Source organism: Salarias fasciatus, chromosome 15 (genome assembly GCF_902148845.1).
Source record: "Salarias fasciatus chromosome 15, fSalaFa1.1, whole genome shotgun sequence".
In the NCBI taxonomy this organism is placed as follows: domain Eukaryota; kingdom Metazoa; phylum Chordata; class Actinopteri; order Blenniiformes; family Blenniidae; genus Salarias; species Salarias fasciatus.
This window is the reverse complement of record NC_043759.1, coordinates 19,268,629-19,289,206: the sequence shown is the minus strand read 5'-3', so window position 1 is coordinate 19,289,206 and position 20,578 is coordinate 19,268,629. Positions and strand designations below refer to the sequence as shown.

The window sequence follows — 20,578 nt, the reverse complement described above, 5'->3', positions numbered from 1 at the left end:
ACAAATGCAAACCTTTTTTGCAAATGTGCAAATTGCAATTCAAAATGTGCTTCCCTGGATCACTGCTCTGTAAAAATGTGTATGCTATGAGCTGCAGTTAGCTCACTGGATCAGCCTTCGTCTCCTTCTTAGGAGATCCTGGTTCAAGACCCAACCATGAAGAAACATTTTTAGAGCAACACAGCTTGAGTAGGTACGGTCCATTTTCTTGTAATTATCTAGTGTGGTGTCTCTCGTGCTGTTCGTCAAGTAGTGTTGGACCTCAAGTTATTTCTTCATGGAGGAAGACATTTTCACCACAGTTGTTAGTGGGACCTTGTAGATTTTGTGCGGTCACGTTGCCTGAGGGGGAAGTCCACATTGCAGATGCTACAGTTTGAGCTTCCCAGACAGTGGGATTTTTTTTCTTTTCAAACTTTATTTTAATGGAACAGAATTGCATAAGACAAGGTGAAAAGACGCATGGAAAACAAGCAGGTGTACTCTTGAACCTACATCCATTTTGAACAATGTGGCCTGACAGAAACGTGCAAAAGAGAGAAAGTGGCAGCCGCTGCGTGAAAAGAGACGCCATCCTTCTGTTGATCAGTGTTTCTCTCAGCAGTTTATTACCATCTCAGTGATGATGGACACAAAAGTGTTTGTGGCGAATGCAGGGTTCAGCATGAGCTGCGACATCATGTCTCTGCCCTTCTCTCTGGTGCTCACGGAGCACATGGCACGGTGCCATAAATTCACCAGCGTCCCACCTGGGAGATAATACGATTGACAATTAATGATCACATTCTGGAGAATGGTATTGTACGAAGATTAATGTGAGTGTGTGTGACTTACCAAGTGCATTGTTGATGCTATTGATCCAGGAGAAGGTAGTTAGTGTGTGGTTCTCCTCTGTAGTAAGATCAGCAATATCAGGTGGATTATCGCCCTCCTAACATGAACAAAGAAGACCATGATGAGAGGAATTCCAAAATTAGGTAGGCTGTAGAAATGCGACTCACAATATAGAAACATGTATTTGTCTATTTTTTTTTTACCTTTAAAAGTCGAGTTGGCATGGGAGCAGCAAACATGACGGCATTATCCAGGTTGAAATGGAAACGCGCTCCGGCTACATACTCAGCTGAAACCATCCAGTTGTTGGCGAAAGAAGTCTCCACAGGGGAGTACGAGCTCTGCCTGAAGGAAGGAGAAAAGACTACAGATTAAACAGACAGTTCAGCATGAAAGGAATCATCGATGTATATATTTTCAGTTACTGCAAAGAAATCTTCTGAAATCCAACACACTGATCCTTTTAGCCAAGAAGTCAACTCCTTACTTGGCTTTGCACACTGCAGCAGTACGCATTGAGGTCATTTGGCCGTCCCAGAAGAGACCAAGGAGTGCGTCTTTCTTCTCGTTGTCAGGAAGGGTCGAGTCAACCGAAGCCTTGAGACCCTTCAAACACAGTGTTCAATGACAGCTTTAGGGGTTTTATCGTCATTTTAGAGTCATAGTTTCACAAAGATATGAAGGATTAGGAGGAGACTGACTGAGGTAGAGGCTGAAATATCCTTACTCACATCTAACTAGGTTTCAAACCCTCATAGTAAGTCAAACAACGATAAAAGTAATTTAATATAATGCATTTTTAAAGCATTAAACAATACGTATCAAGTCTCTGGAAGTCTTCAGAGTGATCTGATCTGGATTACAGTTTCACATACTGGCTTCAATTCATGAAGTGAGCACACAGAAAAGTTTGAAATTGCACTAAATACGGCAAAAACTACCAACGACAGACAGAAAACATTTGATATTTTGATGTGTTTTCAAGCATGGTAAAAAAGTCTAATGATTTTTTTGGGATCATTTTCTGAAAAGATCTAATGAAATGTACATGATGTACATGGAAAAATGCCGGGAAAATCAGTGCCATGGAAAACAATCATCTGACCCTGAATAATCAATTAAATTCTCTTTGTAAAACTGTGTTTGTTTGGTTTTCAAATACCTGATAGAAGGCATCCCACTTAGCTACAACCTCAGGGTACTTAGCTGAGCAGTCAGCATAGGTAGTACAGTACTCCTCAAAACCATCGGGATTCTCCATCTGAACCTGGAAGATTCAACATTGAAGACGCCATCATCGTCAGTAAAAAATATTAATTCCCATATTACTTTTTCTTAAAAAAGTCTCACATTTAATGCAGCTGACCACATACCATCACTCCTGCTCCCAGCATGCCCTGCTCTGCGGCACACAGAAATGGAATTGCAGAGACAAAGTAGTTCTGGCCTGGAGATGAGAGAAATATGTTAATTTATTTTTTTTATTTATTTGATTTTTTGTTTATGGGTGTTGTAGCTATGTGCATGTATATATTTATGTTGATTCGTCATACTTACAGGCCCACCAGCTGTTAGGAGAAATGCACATGCGGTCCTCTGTTTCTACCCCACAAGTGGTTTGACCAGTTGGATCAGCCAGACGTCCTACAGAAACATATTGTCAGCTGATGCCGAGATCCTTTGCTTACAATATTTTTTACCCTCCACATTTACAGATGATTTTTATTCATTAAGGGAGAAAAGAAATATTTAAAAAAAGAAGAAAGAATCCTACCTGAATTCAGTAGCCATGAAAGCTGCATTGGCAATCCCCACATGCAACCGTCGGATGGATTTGGTCCCATGCTTCCCATGAAGGGAGCTGTAGAGGCTATCATCAGACGGTTCATGCTCATGCGGTGAAGGTAATGCCACGGGTTCACAACCACCGTTTCACCCTGCTTTGGAAATTCATTCAAATCGCCGGCTGTTTGTGCGAAAAGGAGTGAGACGGTTTGCTCTGGGACCACAGCAGAGCTGCAGAGGGTGGCTGCACATGCCAGGAGAAGGCCGAGGACTGCCGGTCGCAGCATGGCTGAGGCAATGGATCTGCAGAGAGCAACTGAGCCAAGTCAGCACTGGACCGATGGAGTGTGTTGGACTGGTTATATACATCCTGCTCACACCCACCCACCCACACACACACACACACACACACACACACACACACACACACACACACATGCGCACACACTAGTAAATGTGACCTTCGATTTATTGAACCGTCTTTGACCGGTTGACAGGGGTTCACTAGGTTTTATGTTCAGGGGGTGCTTAGCCCCCAGGAGATGCACAGGACGAGCGTGAAACTCCACAAACAAAGACTGAGAAATTATTCATTATAATTTCAGTTTTTTTTTTTTTTTCGATACAGCACAACTACAAATAAAGGTTTGGAGAGTAACAGTGTGTTTACAGCTGCAGTTCTACTTCGTGTGGTGCTTAGCCCACCTACGGGCTTCGCTATTGGTACCCTCCTTTGGCGCCAGCCAGACACTGAGACAGATCAAAAAAGTTGCCACACCAATCATGCCCGTGCGCTGGCACACGCCCCGCCCCGCTCCCAAGCGGATATAATCCAGGAGGCCCGAAGCGCTCCCTTCTTCTTTCTCAGCCTGAGATAGTTCATTGCTTTTCAAGACAAAGACAAAGACAAAGAGAAGATTAAGAAGATGGACAAGCCGGCCTGATCTGAGTCGCCTTCCGGCATCGGGCCCTTCTACTGCTGCAGATGCGACACACCGCTGCTGGAACAAGACCGGCGTGGCCGCTGCTTCTGAGGTAAGCCTCTAGCTCAGCGTGCTTCCTGGTCAACCTGCCTTCTTCTTCCCGCTGGAAGAAGTGGAGCGCCAAGCTGCCTTCATGGAAGCGGCATGGCTGTTCAGACTGAAGTCGCATGGCAAAAGATCAGATACGTATCGGATTTAGGACCACATATCCAAGTGGCCTGAGTCGCATTTGAAAAAATCGGATCTGTGTCATTCAGACTGTCATGAAAAGATCCGATACAGGTCGCATAGGGGCAAAAAAATCGGATTTGGGTCACTTCAGCCTGCAGTGTGAACATAGCGTTGGAGTCAGTTGTCAGTTGTTCCTGCTGTTGGTTAGATAGTGGGGCACTCGTTTCTGTTTGTGGCTCTCAGTTCTGTGTTTTGGTTTTAGGAATCCTTTGTTGTATTATCTCTATTTTTAATTACCTTTTGGCTTTGTGTTTTTGGTTTCATAACTCTAGAGTCTCTTTTTGTTCTCGTTTATTCTTACTTTTTGTCAATAAACAACTTGAATTTCCACGTTACCATCTGTGGTCTTTATGTTACTGCCTTTCCCCATCTCCTTAACGAGCTGGTCGTAACATAAGTGGGGGCTCATCCGGGAAATGAACCCGGGACCTCTCACACCCGAAGTGAGAATCATACTCCTAGACCAGGGATGGGCAACTGGCGGCCCACATACGGCCCGCACCCTCCCTCCGTATGGCCCCCTCAATTAATTTTTTGAAAAGAAAAAGATGTGTTTTGCTGCACACATTCAGTAGCAGTGACATACTTTGGCCAACAGATGGCACGCCCTCCGTGTCTCGCTGGACTTTGCATCAAAGCAGTCACAGGTCTAGGAGGTCTTCCTTCCATATGCTGCAAAGGCTGTTTTTCAGAATTGTCTCACGGAGGTGGTCCCATTTCTCAGAGGCGGATTAATGCGATTGTTCTGCAGAGGCATTCTCCAGAGATTTTGGCAAATTCTTCAATTTTTTCTGGGCACTGCATCTTGGTTGTGGCTTCTCCTTCTGCTTGATGTGGTGGAGTTTCCGGGGTTGAAGCCTCAGGTTGCAGCACACTAGCGAGTGGTCAGTGTCGCAGTCCACACTGTGATATGTGCGAGTGATGAGCAAGAACGTGAGACTTGCACATCTGACAATGGCCATATCCAGCTGGTGCCAGTTCTTCGAGCAAGGGGGTCTCCATGATACTCTGTGTTGTGGCTTTGTCTGGAAATAGGTGATGGCCACGCAGAGGCCATGATGCGAACAAAGCTCCAGCAGGCGTTGCCCATTTTCGTTCATCTGTCCAACTCCAAACTGTCCAAGGCAGGAAGGCCAGGAGCCACGGTCAGCACCAACTTGGGAGTTAAAGCTCGTGTCCGGAGTTTCTGTTTGTTTCCAATGTATGTATCTTTTTTTAACAGAGCTTAAATGTGTTAGTCTGGTTTGATACTATAATACAATATTAGCATAAAGTAGGGCTGTCAAATGATTAAAATGTTTAATCAGATTAATCACAGCTTGCAAATTAATTAATCATGATTAATCACAAATAATCGCAATTTCCAACTATGTCTGAAATATACCCTTTTTTTCCTGTATTGCATTAACAAAAAACACAACAGGATATGATTATATATATTTAACACGTGATGTGTTTTTTATTTAAGGCTCCAAATAAAATAAATATTCAAAAAAACTAAAACATGCACACCAAAACATAATGTCTTTGTGTGTGCAGTGCTCCCTTTGCAGTCCCTCTAAAGTTGCATTTTCAGGTCTGTAACAAATGTAGCACCACAAGAAAAGTTCAACTAAGAAATACCACACTCACGCCGCACCGCTCCGCGCTCTGCACGCCGCTCAACACCCCCCCACCCCCAGGCAAAGCTGTCAGCTGGCCGGCTTGTCATGTTGCGCATGCGTTAAACTGCATTAAAAATTTTAATGAGATTGATTACATAAATTCATTAACGCCATTAACGCGTTATTTTTGACAGCCCTAGCATAAAGCAATATAAAAATGTATTTATGAGCTCCGACTTCTTCTCATAGACCCCCATGTTATCCGAAAAAGCACCGGTCAGCTTCAGCCAATAGATTTTGAGCTTCCGCCTTGTCGTGCTGTCAATCAACGTGTGCATGCAGCCAGAGAGCACACGCACTCGCCCAGGCAGAGGTGAGTTAGCTACACAGCAGCCGCCCCGCTTACCTCGAATATATCCATGGTCTGCTGAACATCCACCGTAAACAGCTAAACATGGAAGATGCTGCGGACCCGGAGGCTCTCATTTTCACCCGACGGATAATGCGTGTGCGCAATTAAAGCAGCGTGGCTTGGTCGCTCCCGAAAGCAGAGGGAGGGCAGAACCTCGAGACGTTGGATTACAAAAAAACTCATTCTTTCAAAACTCCGGACACGAGCTTTAAGGTCACCAAGCAGGACAAGATTTCTCTAGTGAGGACATTCTGAATGATGTCGTTCAGGTTGGCATAGAACTCATCCTTTGTCTCTGACCTCGATGTCAGGGCAGAAGTGCAGGCACTGACGAGGGTGACTGGACCGTCAGAGGTATGGAGTCGGGCAGTCAGCAGACGTTCAGATCCCACATCTCCTGGTTCAACCATTCTCAGCAGGGAGTTCCTCACTGCAAATCCTACTCCACGCTCTTTGTGTTCCTCGGCACTCTTTCCTTGCCAGAAGAAAGTGTAGTCTTTTTCTCGGAGTGTGCCTGCAAGGCGCGTTTCTGTCAGAGTCACAATGTCTACCTGTAATCGCAGCAGGTCATCGTTAATCACGGCCGTCTTCCTTGCATCGCTAATCAATAGAAGATCAGACAATAGTGTAAAGACTAACAAGCAGACTTCTCCAAGATTCTGTCTGCAGTGGGGAACCAGACAGGGTTACAAGACACAATAAAGGCATCAGAGGGATACTGGCCAACAACAACATAGAACACAAAATAAATCTTTATGTGGATGATGTATTACTTTTCCTGCAGAATTCTCAAACCTCTATCTCCCAGACAATCACACTTATTGGCAAATTCTCACTAATATCTGATAATTCTATCAACTGGTCTAAGACTACAGCGATGCCTATAAACTGTGACTTACAAAGCATACCCAATGCCACAATACAGTCTGGAAACATAAGATATTTAGGTATAAATATTTTTCCCAGGATATCAGAATTTTTAAAATTAAATTATGTTCCATTACTGAAATCAATAGAAGATGACCTCTTACAGTGGAGACGCTTACCTGTATCTCTTATTTGGAGGGTTGCCACCATTAAAATTATGATTTTACCTAAAATTAACTATCTATTCCTAATGATACCAACCAAACCATCTTCCGGTTGGTTCATAGAATACAGGACAAAGCATGTTCAAGATGGGTCTTTTACAATCTGATATCTGCTCATATTCCAACGATAACATGACTGACAGCTGCCTCCATGCCTTGTGGTCCTGCACACCAGTGCAGAGATTCTGGCTTCAGGTGTGTGAAGACGTGTCAACATGCTTTTCATGCAGTATTCCTGCAACTCCCACACTGTGCCTAATAGGTGCTCTTGGTGAAATTAAAGCGACACTAAGGAACTTTCAGTTTTTGTTGATTTTGACGGCGCCAGTGGACAAAAGCAGTAGTGTTTTGCCTGAACGAATACCACAGTTCCCATGAGGACTAGCGCGTGGTGTCGTAAAAGGCTGCTCCCGGTCGCATGCCGTTGGACTGAACTCGCCTACATCCAGTGGCTGTGTGAAGGATGGATAGCGACGAGGTAATGAATCTAATGGTGGCTAAACAATGTTATATCATGATGATGAAAATAAACGTTTAACTTTGGTAAACGTGACTTTTTTTTTTTGTACCGCTTTTCCCCCCTCGGAGACCGTGCCGTAAAGCAGTTGGCACATTTGGAGTTTTTTAGTGTGCAGGGTTCCTACCACCCTCCTCACAGTTGCTTAGTCCAAGTAAAAGCAATACTGACGTCCTCAGGCCGTGACAGAGGGGTCATTCAACTAGTTGTAAGTCGATGTATCATCACAAAAGATATTAAAATGTTTTTTTAAGGTTGAAAAGTTATCAAGTTTCGCTTTAACATGTCAATAAACTCTGTCTACATGGTTCTCACTATCTTGTGCATTGCGAAGAAAACTGGAAATCCAGAAAAAAATCTGAGCAATAGGCAGTTTAAGAATCTTTTATTAGATTACATTAGCTTGGAAACAATGTCTGTCTGTTCAAAGGATCAATCAGCCGAATCTGGTTCCCTCTGGTGCCCTGTGATCAGCCCCATCACTTAATGTAAGGGGAAGATGAGGGCCTCTCCACTTTGGAGGTCGGTTGTAGGAGTAGGGGGAGCCTGATGGCTGCGGGCGGTGGGTGCCGTCTTGGGGTCGGGGTTTCGGCTGATTCACTGGGGGGGTGTCTTTGGTCATCGTGTTTGGTTTGGATGGGGGTGGGGGGGCCGCCGCTTGTTGAGGCTGCCTGGCAGCGGCGGGGCGGGGACTCCACTCGTATCTGGATGGCCGGGGGGTTCTGGGGGTTCTGGGGTGGGTGTGGCTGGGGGTCCTGGTGCCTGGCCCCTTCAATGAGGGTGGGGGGGCCGGCCTGGCATAGGGGGCCAGTTGGCTCGGGAGTGCGGGTTAATGGGTGGATGGGTGGTGGGGGGCGGGGGGGGGTGGTAAGGGGTGGTGGGGTGGGCACAGGGGGGCTGTGGGGGTTAGAGGCTGGGGGTTGTGGGCGGTATGACTGAGGTGTGTGTGCATGTGTGTGTGTGTGTGTGTGTATATGTGTGTGAGTGTGCGTGTGTGTCTGTGTTTATGTGTGTGGGTGTGTATGTGTGAGAATGTGTGTGGGTGTGTATGTGTGAGTATGTGTGTACGTGTGTGTGTGTGTGTGTGTGTGTGTGTGTGTGTGTGTGTGTGTGTGTGTGTGTGTGTGTGTGTGTGTGTGTGTGTGAGTCGGGAGATGGAGTGGTGTATCTCTCGGAGTCCCAGATCGCGATCAGCGGAGCTGCTCCCTGGAAGGAGCAACGGGAAGAGAGAGAGATGGAGTGAGAGAGAAAGAAATCCAGACACTCTGAGCACCCAGGGGGACAAACACCTGCCAGGAGGCAGACACATCCTTTCCCCAACATGGCCCCCCAGACACAACTACGACAGAACAACCAACAGACATGGATTACTACTCCTGCAGGTCTGTCGCTCGCTGGGCCTCTACATAGCCAATGGTCGAGTAAGAGGGGACTCCTATGGTAGGTATATGTACAGCTCGTCTCTGAGTGACAGTACAGTAGATTATTTCATCACTGACCTCAGCCTAACGTCCATCAGAGCGTTTACAGTAAGCAGACTAACCCCCCTTTCAGACCACAGCAAAACTGCACTATACCTTAAAAGACCAAAATTCAACCTAGGCACCACAGCAATCCAAACTACACCCAATAAAAACCTGCTATAAATGGCGGGAGAACAGTGCAGAAACATACCAAAACGCCATTAGTCAACAACCCGTACAGACTCTCCTAGACCAGTATCTCAGTGCATCATTTCAACCTAGCCATGAAGGTGTAAATGAGGCAGTAGAAACCTGAATAATATTTTTGACCTTTCAGCTTACCTTATCAAACCTCAAGCCCTCAAACAGAAAACCTACAAACAATAAAAAACATAACAAATGGTTTGATAATCAATGCAAAAATCTGAGAAAACAATTAAGGAACCTGTCAAGCCAAAAACACAGAGAACCAGCCAACCCAAACACATGCCGGCAATATAATAAAACATTAAAACGGTATAAAAATACAGTAGGAAAAAAGAGAGACCAACATGTTAAAAACCAGCTCCATGCCATCGAGATGTCCATAAATACAAATAAATTCTGGGATAATTGGAACACACTAAATAAACAGAAACATGATGATCTACCCATTCAAAACGGCGACGTGTGGGTAAATCATTTCACAAATCTATTTGGACCAATAGAAACAAACGAAGACCAAAAACACATTATCAATAAACTGCACAGTTTAGAATTGGCTATAAAGGATTACCAAACCCCTTTAGACTCCCCCATCACACTAAGACCAGATAAATTCCCTAGAAACCAAGAAGGCATGTGGCACTGATGGCATCCTAAACGAAATGATTAAATTCACAGACCACAAATTCCAACTAGCCATTCTGAAACTTTTCAACACTGTCCTCCATGCCGGGAACTTCCTGGATGTTTGGAACCAAGGACTAATAACACCAATTCACAAGAGTGGAGACAAACTGGACCCCAACAACTACCGTGGAATCTGTGTCAACAGCAACCTCGGTAGAATCCTCTGCATGATTATAAACCACCGGCTCCTTCACCTCCTCACACAAAATAATGTCCTAAGCAAATCCCAATTTGGCTTTTTACCAAATTACCGCACAACGGATCACATATTTACCCTCAGCACATATTTACCCAGCACCCTGATAGAAAAACAAACAAGTAAAAGAAAGGCAAACTATTCTCCTGCTTCGTGGACTTCAAAAAAAGCATTCGATTCAATTTGGCACCAGGGTCTGCTGTACAAATTACTACAAAGTGGAATAGGAGGGAAAACTTATGACATTATAAAGTCCATGTACACACACAACAAGTGTGCCGATCGGCAACACACACACAGACTTCTTCCCTCAGAGAAGGGGGGTCCGACAGGGATGCAGTCTGAGCCCAACCCTCTTCAACATCTATCAATGAACTGGCAGAAGCTCTGGAACAGTCTGCAGCACCGGGCGTCGCCCTGCCAGACACAGAGGTCAAATGCCTGCTGTTCCCAACCAGGTTGGTTTGTTCACCAACCAGAGAAGGGTTACAACAACACCTTGATCTTCTGCACAAGTTCTCCCAGACATGGGCCCTGACAGTAAAACAGTCCAAAACAAAAATAATGATATTTCAAAAAGGACCCAGCCCACTACATTACAATCACACATTTCTCCTAGAGAAAAGGGTCTTAGAACACACTAAAAACTACACATATCTCGGTCTAAACATCAGTTACACTGAAAATTTAAACAAAGCTGTGAATGATCTGAGGGACAAGGCGAGAAGAGCTTTCTATGACATCAAAAAGAACATCCAATTAGACATCCCAATTCCAATGGCTCAAAATTCTGAATTCAGTTATAGAACCAATTTCTCTTTATGGTCCTCCACCTCCATCACCGTGTGGAACGCACGCTCGAGTCACCGAAAAGGACAGAGGCAGATTACAGCGCATCGTGCAACACGGCTGAGAAGGTGATCAGCTGCACGCTTCCACCTCTAAAGGACCTGGATGTTACCAGGACTCGCAGACATGCTGGTCGGATCACAGCCGATCCCTCTCATCCTGGACACAGCCTGTTTGTCCCTCTCCCCTCTGGCAGGAGGCTACGGTCCATCCGGACTAGAACCTCCCGATTTCACAACAACTTCTTCCCCTCTGCTGTCAGACTGATGAATACAAAATAACTACAATGACAAAACACACCAACAGCCCTGTATCGACCTCATGAGTGTAATCTCGTGCACTATCACGTGGCACTATGTGGGTTACTCCTCTCCTGCTGTTGCTGTGATCCTCCACTTGAGCTGCTATGTTTTTGCTCTACCGTGTGTATTAGTCTACTTAATACTTACTGCATGCCTTTATGGCATTTTTATGTTTATTTATTATCTTATTCTTTTATTCTTTTATTTACCCCCCGCCCGCATCGAGCGGGCGGGGGGTGAGCGACACTGCGCGTGCGTGCTTCCGTCTGGAGGTCTATGCGCTGCGTTTTAAATTTACTAAGCTCGGGTTAGTAAGAGAGGAGAGGAAGAGATGAGCTTACTTTCTCACACACATGAACACAGCGGCTCGGCCGGATGTTTTGCGGGTCTGAGGTGAGAAGGGAAGCTCGTGCTCGCGGCCGTGTGCACGTGTGTGCATGAGAGGAGGAGAAGAGAGAGATGAAGAAAGAATACAGTCACACAATGTAATGATCACACTTCAGTCCGTTCATTTATAAAAGCAGCACAAGCTAATCACTATCAATCCCACACCTGCCCAGGTAGCAACCTCTGAGTGATGAGGGATTTTAACGGGCGGCTCTCGGCCGCTCTGTGTGTCCTGTTCGGCTGATGAGGTGATTTCGGTGGGGAGATCAGAGCCGTCGCTCTGATCGTCGAATTCTACCGCGTCCAGTAGAATTCTGGCTCTTTGGAGGATTCACGTGAATGAATAGAGTCGTCCAGTCCCGTTCTGGACGTCCTTTTCTGGTTCGGCTGCAGAAGGAGGAGAAGACGAGGGGCTGCTGCAGCGTGGCGGTCCATGCGCTCTGCTGCTGTGTGCTCGCAGGAGTTCGGTCCGCACGAGGGCAGCTTCTGTCAACTCCGCTGGAGAAGGGGAATCACCAGTAAAAAAAGAGGAGGATGGTCCCAAAAAGTCCCGGCCAGCGGGGTCAGTTCGGTACCAGCCCTGGTTATTCCGTTAAGCAGACGGTGTGGGAAAAAATCAGGAAGACTGCTGGCCTCAGCAGAGTCTCACTCTTTTGAGTGATGGCCTCTCAGCCAATCAGACAGCGGGATCACCAGATCCCGTCCATCTTTGAACTCGGTCTCACGAGCACCCTTGTGAGATGGGCGGTGGTATTGCACCCTTATCTGGTTTCCCTCCCGCTGTGAGAGCAAAAAAACGGCCATTTTGAGTTGGTTCGGACTGCCAAATGACCGCTACCCGATGGGGGAGGGAATGGGCTTCCTTTGTTCACCAGGCCTGTTGCCACATGGCCACAGTGACGGGGTCCCTTTGTTGTCCTGTCTGAGAAGTACAGTACTCACAGAAACCATGACTCCTTGTCCTCTTGGATTTAATATTCCTTGGTGGAATATTTCCACTGGTCAATCCCCAACAACAGACACACTGGTGATTTGCTTATTTTTTTTATTTCATTTTAATGGAACAGAATTGCATAAGACAGGGTGAAAAGACACATGGAAAACAAGCAGGTGTACTCATGAACCTACATCCATTTTGAATGATGTGGCTTGACAGAAACACGCAAAGGGAGAAAGTGGCAGCTGCTGCGTGAAAAGAGACAGCATCCTGCTTTTGATCAGTGTTTGTCTCAGCAGTTTATTATCATCTCAGTGATGATGGACACAAAATTATCTGTGGCGTATGCAGGGTTCAGCATGAGCTGCACCATCATGTCTCTGCCCTTCTCTCTGGTGCTCACGGAGCACATGGCACGGTGCCACAAATCCACCAGCTTCCCAACTGGGAGAAGACATGATTGGCAATTAGTGATCACATTCTGGAGAATGGTATTGTACGAAAATTAATGTGTGTGTGTGTGTGAGACTTACGAAGTGCTTTGTCGATGCGATTGATCCAGGAGAAGGTAGTTAGTGTGTGGTTCTCCTCTGGAGTAAGATCAGCAATATCAGGTGGATTATCGCCCTCCTAACATGAACAAAGAAGACCACGATGAGAGGAATTCCAAATTTAGACAGGTTGTAGAAATGCGACTCATAATATAGAAATGTGTATTTATTTATTTTTTTAACCTTTAGCAGTCGAGTTGGCATGGGAGCAGCAAACATGACGGCATTTTCCAGGTTGAAATGGAAACGCGCTCCGGCTACATACTCAGCTGAAATCATCCAGTTGTTGGCGAAAGAAGTCTCCACAGGGTAGTACGAGCTCTGCCTGAAGGAAGGAGAAAAGACGACAGATTAAACAGACAGTTCAGCACGACAGGAATCATCTATGTATATATTTTCAGTTACTGCAAAGAAATCTTCTGAAATCCAACACACTGATCCTTTAAGTCAAGAAGTCAACTCTTTACTTGTCTTTGCACACTGCAGCAGTACGCATTGAGGTCATTTGGCCGTCCCAGAAGAGACCAAGGAGTGCGTCTTTCTTCTCGTTGTCAGGAAGGGTAGAGTCAACCGAAGCCTTGAGACCCTTCAAACACAGCAATGACAGCTTTAGGGGTTTTATCGTCATTTTAGAGTCATAGTTTCACAAAGATGTGAAGGATTAGGAGGAGACTGACTGAGGTTGAGGCTAAAATATCCTTAGATCTAACTAGGTTTCAAACCCTCATAATAAGTCAAACAATGATAAAAGTGACTTAAAATAATGCATTTGTAAAGCATTAAACAACTCAAATCAAGTCTCTGGAAGTCTTCAGAGTGATCTGATCTGGATTACAGTTTCACATACTGGCTTCAATTCATGAAGTGAGCACACAGGAAAAGTTTGAAATTGCACTAAATACGGCAAAAACTACCAACACCAGACAGAAAACATAGGATATTTTGATGTGTTTTGAAGCATGGTGGAAAATTCTCATGATTTTTTTGGGAGGATTTTCTGAAAAGATCTAATGAAAGGTACAAGATGTACATAGAAAAATGCTGGGAAAATCAGTGCCATGGAAAACAATCATCTGACCCTGAATAATCAATTAAATTCTCTTTGTAAAAGTGTGTTTATTCGATTTTCAAATACCTGATAGAAGGCATCCCACTTAGCTACAACCTCAGGGTACTTAGCTGAGCAGTCAGCATAGGTACTACAGTAGTCCCCAAAACCATCGGGATTCTCCATCTGAATCTGGAAGATTCATCATTACAGAAGTCATTGTCATCAGTGAATATGTTCATTCCCATATTACTTCTTCTCAAAAAAGTCAAATTTAATGCAGCTGACCACATACCGTCACTCCTGCTCCCAGCATGCCCTGCTCTGCGGCACACAGAAATGGAATTACAGAGACAAAGTAGTTCTGGCCTGGAGACAAGAGAAATATGTTAATTTATTTTTTTTATTTATGTGATTCTTAGTTTATGGGTGTTGTAGCTATGTGCATGTATATGTTTATGTTGATTCGTCATACTTACAGGCCCACCAGCTGTTAGGAGAAATGCACATGCGGTTCTCTGTTTCTACCCCACAAGTGGTTTGACCAGTTGGATCAGCCAGACGTCCTACACAAACATATTGTCAGGCGATCCAGAGATCCCTTACTTACAATATTTTTTACCCTCCACATTTACAGATGATTTTTATTCATTAGGGAGAAAAGAAATATTTAAAAAAAGAAGAAAGAATCCTACCTGAATTCAGTAGCCATGAAAGCTGCATTGGCAATCCCCACATGCAACCGTCGGATGGATTTGGTCCCATGCTTCCCATGAAGGGAGCTGTAGAGGCTATCATCAGACGGTTCATGCTCATGCGGTGAAGATAATGCCACGGGTTCACAACCACCGTTTCACCCTGCTTTGGAAATTCATTCAAATCGCCAGCTGTTTGTGCGAAAAGGAGTGAGACGGTTTGCTCTGGGACCACAGCAGAGCTGCAGAGGGTGGCTGCACATGTCAGGAGAAGGCCGAGGACTGCCGGTCGCAGCATGGCTGAGGCAATGGATCTGCAGAGAGCAACTGAACTGATCACTGGACTGATGGAGTGCGTTGGACTGATTATATACTGTACATCTGCTCTCAAACAAACACCCACCTACCCACAGACAGACACACACACACGCAATAGTAAATGTGACCTTCAATTCATTTGACCGTCTGTGCCAGGTTGATAAGAGAACGTCTGGGCATACAAACCAATATTGTCTGTTCTGTCAAAACACATCAAGTCGGGCACCAAGCCATTTTTGGTTTTCAGGGCATAAAAGAACCACAGAAATTTGTTTATTGCTTTAAGGCTATTTTTAATGACATTTCAGTAGCCCCTATTTCAAATAAATTGAAAGAAAAAAATAATAAATTCAATAAATTCTAAATTGCTCTGATTAAAATAGATGACGTGGAAGATTTGGACGTCTAAATTAGGACCCAATATTGACGTGTACATGCGGTTGAACATTTGAAAGTCGGGGAAACTTTATGTTCCTTGATAAAAAATGTTTACCATGAGGAATGACGTATTATGTATGAATTGTGTTTTGATGTATTTTATTTTTGTTTTATTTTGAAGGGCGACAGACAAGAAGTTCTGTGTCTGTGTTCACTTATCGGCTGCCATAGTGTATATTAACTTGACTGAGTGAACCCGGAAGTGGAGGTGTGTCAGATGCGTACACTTTACTGCGAAAGCCACGGAGCTGGAGCCGCTGCTGTCGGGCTAATTAAAGGTGGAATACAACATTTTCTCGAAAAGATGAAGCCCCACGTCTGTTACTCACTTTTTGAACAACGCGCATGCGCCAGACCATCCGCCCGGCTCTCCTGCTTCTCCCAGAAAACGCGGAAGTGTACAAGCGCGATCTCCTCTTCTCCAGCGTGCACGGCTCTGTACAGTTTCTGCGATCCGCCTCGCTCATAAATAAAGCTTTTTTTTTCCGAAACAGCTACAGTTTCATTATGTCAGACTCGCCATCGGTAAGTACGAGCTCAGAAGCTCACCGGCTACATAAACACTCTGAATGCGCATGCGCAAAAGGGAGAAGTTGATTGGGCGCAAGCACGGAGAACCGCCTTACGAAAGCAGCTCGTCAGAATGATTGACAAACAGACCCACCAATTATTTAGGTGATCCACCCGGAAATCAAAATGTTGTATTACACCTTTAAGTGTTTTTCCCTTGATCGCAGCGGTTGTCGGGGAACCCTGATTCCTGTTTTGTGGACTGACGGTAGTCTGGAGCCACCTTGGACCGGCCGGTCACAGTCCCTTTTGAGGGCCATCAACACCATAGCATGCTGGCACAGCGGATGCGGAGGAAGAGTTAGCTGCAGATTCATCACTGGTCCGGTATTTTGAGTACTGTGAAGTTTTTGCAATAAAATCTGTTTAAAAAGAATTGGATTGTGATCGTAGTTTCCTGTACCTGTGAATGTTGGCTTGTCAGCAGGGTGGATGCCTTCTTTATGCATTTCGAGTTAGCATCTGCTGGTGATTGATTCAAATAAAGAAATATTTTTTAAACCCCCACTTTGATTCGTGTGTATTCCACTGTATTTCAGGATAAATAATTTTCTGCAAACTAGTGGTCAGCCCCCCGTTTACAAATTGTTCATTCAATAAAGCAAGAGCTGAACAGGTAAAGGCCTCAGTATACTCCCCCGTCGCCGCTACGTCGTTCCTACGACGTAGACGTCGTAGCCCTACGACGGGCTACGTCGGGGCTTGACGTGCGCCTCCCGAAAATTGTGACTTCGCGTCGTTTCGACGCGTGATGACGTGAACGTCGAGGGCTGTGATTGGTCCGCTTTCGCGTTGTTTATAGAATAAAGTAGAACTCACCGGGAATGCTTTTCTGATCCGAACAGTGCTTCAGGAGAAATTGAGATCCAAAATTAAGCGGCGCACATCCCTATACTGTTAGCAGTGTTAGCACTGTTAGCAGACGGGGCTATGTGTATAGCCGCTCCTCAAACGGCTTTAATCGTCCAAAAGCTCATTAGTTTCACCAATATTTCATCACGGTCCGCTCAGCCTCTCCTCCACCACAGCCCGGTGTCGCCAGATATGTCATATATGCAGATATATGTTCGGTAAATGCACGCGTGTCTAGATACGTACGTCTATAAATCTATGTCTATAAATCTATGTCTAGGTAAAGCCGGAGCTACGGAAGCCGCATTGTTGTTGTGACTGCGAGCGGCTTGGCAGAGGAGGGTGTTCCCTTGACGCAGGAGCAAGACATGTTCAGTAGCAGCGTAGGGTTGCCGGCGTAGGAACGCCGTGGCGACGACGGGGGAGTATACTGAGGGTCACGGAACACTAAGTCGTGAGTTCGAATCTCGCGTGTCACTCGTCTGAAATGAAATACTGACATGACTGAGACATTAAGCCGTGAGCACGGACTGCAAACGTGGCGGTTACATTTTGGTCAACTTAATTTATATTTTCCCCACTTTTTTTGGCCCTTGTATGAAGGTCCTGGTGACGTCGAGACCCGACGTCGAAACTACGTAAAAAAAAAAGACGTCATCTGGCGTAACGTTCTGTACCTTGTGGGTACCTTGCTGGGACGTCCAACAATGACCTTAAATAGACGTTGTCTTTTTGCGCAGTGGGTGCAGCCTGGGTCAAACAGCTGTAGAGCTCACCAATCTCTGTCCTCAACACCAGCAACACAGTGGACATCTGGCTCAGCTCCCACCACAGCCAGCCCTGCTGCAGCATCAACCAGGACAGCCACAGCCATAAGAGGTGCCAGATCTGTCTAAGCAGAAAGGGCAGGAAGTTGTGCTTTAAGTGCCAGAAATACATATTTAAAGAATACACTCAAAGTGTCACTTTTTACCACACATGCATCTCATCACACAATCTTACTCAGAGAGACTGATTACATTTGTCTGTTTTGTTGTTGCATTTGACCTTGCAAATCTATATTTTGTATTCTTGCTTGTTCTACACTCTACACTCTCCATCGGGTGCCCGAGGGTTCATGAGAGTTTGCCCAAGCAGTCCACATGGATTTGGAGAAGGCGTTCGACCGTGTCCCTGATGGTATCTTGTAGGGGCTGCTTTGGGAGTACGGTGTCCGGGGGCCTTTTCTAAGTGCTGTCTGGTCTCTGTATGACCAGAGTAGGAGTCTGGGACCTGTTCCACTTGCCAGTGCATGATGAACTCCGGCAGGGCTACCCTGTGTCTCCAGTTGTAGTCGTAGCTTTTATGGACAGAATTTTTAGGTGCAGCCAGGGGCCGGAGGGGATCCAGTTCGGGGACCACAGGATTTCATCTCTGCTTTTTGCAGATGACTTGTCCTGTTGGCTTCATCACGCCTGGACCTACAGCACGGACTGGGGCACTTTACAGTTGAGTGCAAAGAGACGGGAATGAGGATCAGCACCTCTAAATCTGAGGTTATGGTGGACGGAATAAGGTGGACTGCCCTCTCCAGGTCGGTGGAGAGACCCCAGCTCAAATGGAAGAGCTCAGAATCTTGGGGTCTTGTTCATTAGTGGGGGAAGGCTTGAGCGTGAGATTGAAAGGCGGATCAGTGCAGCGTCTACAGTGATGCGGTCATTTTATCGGTCTGTCATGGTGAGGAGGGAGCTAAGCTGAAAGGCGAAGCTCTCGATTCATGGGTCAGTCTACCTTCCTACCCTGACCTATGGTCACGAACTTTGGGTCATGACCAAAAGGACAAGATCCCAGATACAAGTAGCTGAAATGAGCTTCCTCCGTAGGGTGGCTGGGTGCTCCCGTAGAGGTAGGGTGAGGAGCTCAGTCACCAGGGAGGAGCTCGCCGTCGAGCTGCTACTCGTCCACATCCGGAGGAGCCAGCTGAGGTGGCTTAGGCATCTGTTTAGGATGCCTCCTGGATGACTCCCTGGGGAGGTGTTCCGGACATGTTCCGCTGGGAGGAGGCCTCGGGGAAGACCTAGGACACGCTGGAGAATCATAAGGCACGTTTACATGGACCATGTATAAGCGGATTGTACGTGGAGTGGATTGTAAAATGTGTCATGTAAACGACCGAGTGGATCCGCTTCACTCGGAGCGGATTGTAATTTGGAGCCGATTGTATGAGGTGGTCTACGCCGATCGACAATCCGCTCCGTGTCCCTTATAAACGAGCCTGACAGCGGAGCGGATTGTACTGGGGGGAGTGTTTGTTCTGCGCATGCGTGTGACGTGCCAGTAAACGGGAAGCAGCACAGTCAAAAAACCAGCAGAGAACGCCACGGTGGTTGAAAAACACTTTTTTAGTAAAAAACCCCGACAGAAAAAACATTGGAGAGGCGAGATTGAACCAAATCGCGCAATAGCGAGTTGTATAAAGAGCTGTATAGCAGAATACAAGCGATCGCCGGTTGGTGTTATGGATTAACTGGTTCCCGTGTTAACGAATGACGGCGGAGGTCTGTGTAAACACAGGCTGATTACAGCAGTTGTTAAAGTAAGACTAACAAATTACTTTAAACGTATACACTCACTGTAACTGTCGATAACCGACGTTCGCCAGAACGACTACATTTTTCAATCATGTATTGGTCACAAGTTAACACGGGCACCAGTTAATTCGAAACATCGACACGCAGAGCAGAGGCAGAGCTCACAACGAGACGTGCCGCCCGGCGCAGCGGTGCTGCAGCCAGGGGAGCAGCCGCTCCTTCAGCAGCGTATCATGGACTTTTAGGGACATTATTTGAGCAGATATCAGCAGATAAAAACCCTCTGCTCAGCGCTGAGGACTGCTGCTGCGGAGCTAAAGACCTGCAAGTTCCTCGTGAGACTTTGTGCGCATGTCACAGGACGCTGTATAATCCGCTTCACCCAGGGTCCTTGTAAACGAGGATTCATCGTGGATCACTTCATGAATACACTCTGTTTAATACGATTGTTTACAATCGGATTGAAATAAACACCCATGTAAACTGGGCCTATGTCTCTCAGCAGACTTGAAACAACTGGGGATCCTCCTGGAAGAGCTGAAGGAAGTGTCTGGAGTTAGGGAAGTCTTGGCACCATGAATGCAGTCATGGGATTTGTAAAACAGTGTGTAAGTGTAAGTAGTTACACAAAAACCATCAAAACTGGAAGATGATGAGGGATCGAACAACAATATAGGTACCCATCATTTACTGTTTGTTTAAGCCAGAGAAACAGTAGCCTTGCAAGCCAGCCCCACTGAGCAGGATTACTATTGCAACAACACATCATCAGTAGGGTAAAACTAACCTGTCTCACAACGGTGTACATCCTAGCTCCACAATCCAAATGTGGATGTGGAGTGAGTGGGGCTGGTTTATGAGGCTAGAGAAACAGGACCCTGTTCCAGCCAGAGGTCTCTGCTGTCCGACCTGTGCACTCCGGTGCTGCTGCACCAGGTGAGAAGCTGGAGCGATTTCATCCCACCATTGCTTAGCTCAGATGCGTCGAGCCACCCCGGATATGACAGAACCTCTGAAAGAGACAGAGTATATGCAATGTGATGACATAAAAATA

The 20,578-nt window shown here is 45.8% G+C and overlaps 2 protein-coding genes across 2 annotated transcripts; both read right to left on the bottom strand.

The window, feature by feature from the left end:
* Positions 1-597: 597 nt before the first annotated feature.
* LOC115402103 (protein LEG1 homolog) lies at positions 598-2,948 on the bottom strand. The gene is made up of 8 exons (XM_030110529.1): positions 2,609-2,948; positions 2,392-2,478; positions 2,208-2,281; positions 1,997-2,101; positions 1,322-1,440; positions 1,038-1,179; positions 835-931; positions 598-749 (listed from the first exon to the last, which is right to left on the bottom strand). The coding sequence occupies exons 1-8, from the start codon at positions 2,904-2,906 to the stop codon at positions 598-600; spliced, it is 1,074 nt and encodes a 357-aa protein (XP_029966389.1). The 5' UTR covers positions 2,907-2,948.
* A 9,826-nt stretch (positions 2,949-12,774) lies between these two features.
* LOC115402143 (protein LEG1 homolog) lies at positions 12,775-15,074 on the bottom strand. The gene is made up of 8 exons (XM_030110604.1): positions 14,777-15,074; positions 14,561-14,647; positions 14,377-14,450; positions 14,169-14,273; positions 13,501-13,619; positions 13,217-13,358; positions 13,016-13,112; positions 12,775-12,926 (listed from the first exon to the last, which is right to left on the bottom strand). The coding sequence occupies exons 1-8, from the start codon at positions 15,072-15,074 to the stop codon at positions 12,775-12,777; spliced, it is 1,074 nt and encodes a 357-aa protein (XP_029966464.1).
* Between the last annotated feature and the right edge of the window lie 5,504 nt (positions 15,075-20,578).

Excerpts from the sequence above, each read along its gene's own strand:
- LOC115402103 (XM_030110529.1), bottom strand. The coding sequence starts at position 2,906 with ATGCTGCGACCGGCAGTCCTCGGCCTTCTCCTGGCATGTGCAGCCACC. Across the intron at positions 2,479-2,608 it reads TTCATGGCTACTGAATTCAG|GACGTCTGGCTGATCCAACT; the intron begins GTAGGATTCTTT and ends ATGTTTCTGTAG. Across the intron at positions 1,180-1,321 it reads GCTGCAGTGTGCAAAGCCAA|GCAGAGCTCGTACTCCCCTG; the intron begins GTAAGGAGTTGA and ends TCCTTCCTTCAG.
- LOC115402143 (XM_030110604.1), bottom strand. The coding sequence starts at position 15,074 with ATGCTGCGACCGGCAGTCCTCGGCCTTCTCCTGACATGTGCAGCCACC. Across the intron at positions 13,620-14,168 it reads AGTGGGATGCCTTCTATCAG|GGTCTCAAGGCTTCGGTTGA; the intron begins GTATTTGAAAAT and ends CTGTGTTTGAAG. Across the intron at positions 13,113-13,216 it reads TGCCAACTCGACTGCTAAAG|GAGGGCGATAATCCACCTGA; the intron begins GTTAAAAAAATA and ends TGTTCATGTTAG.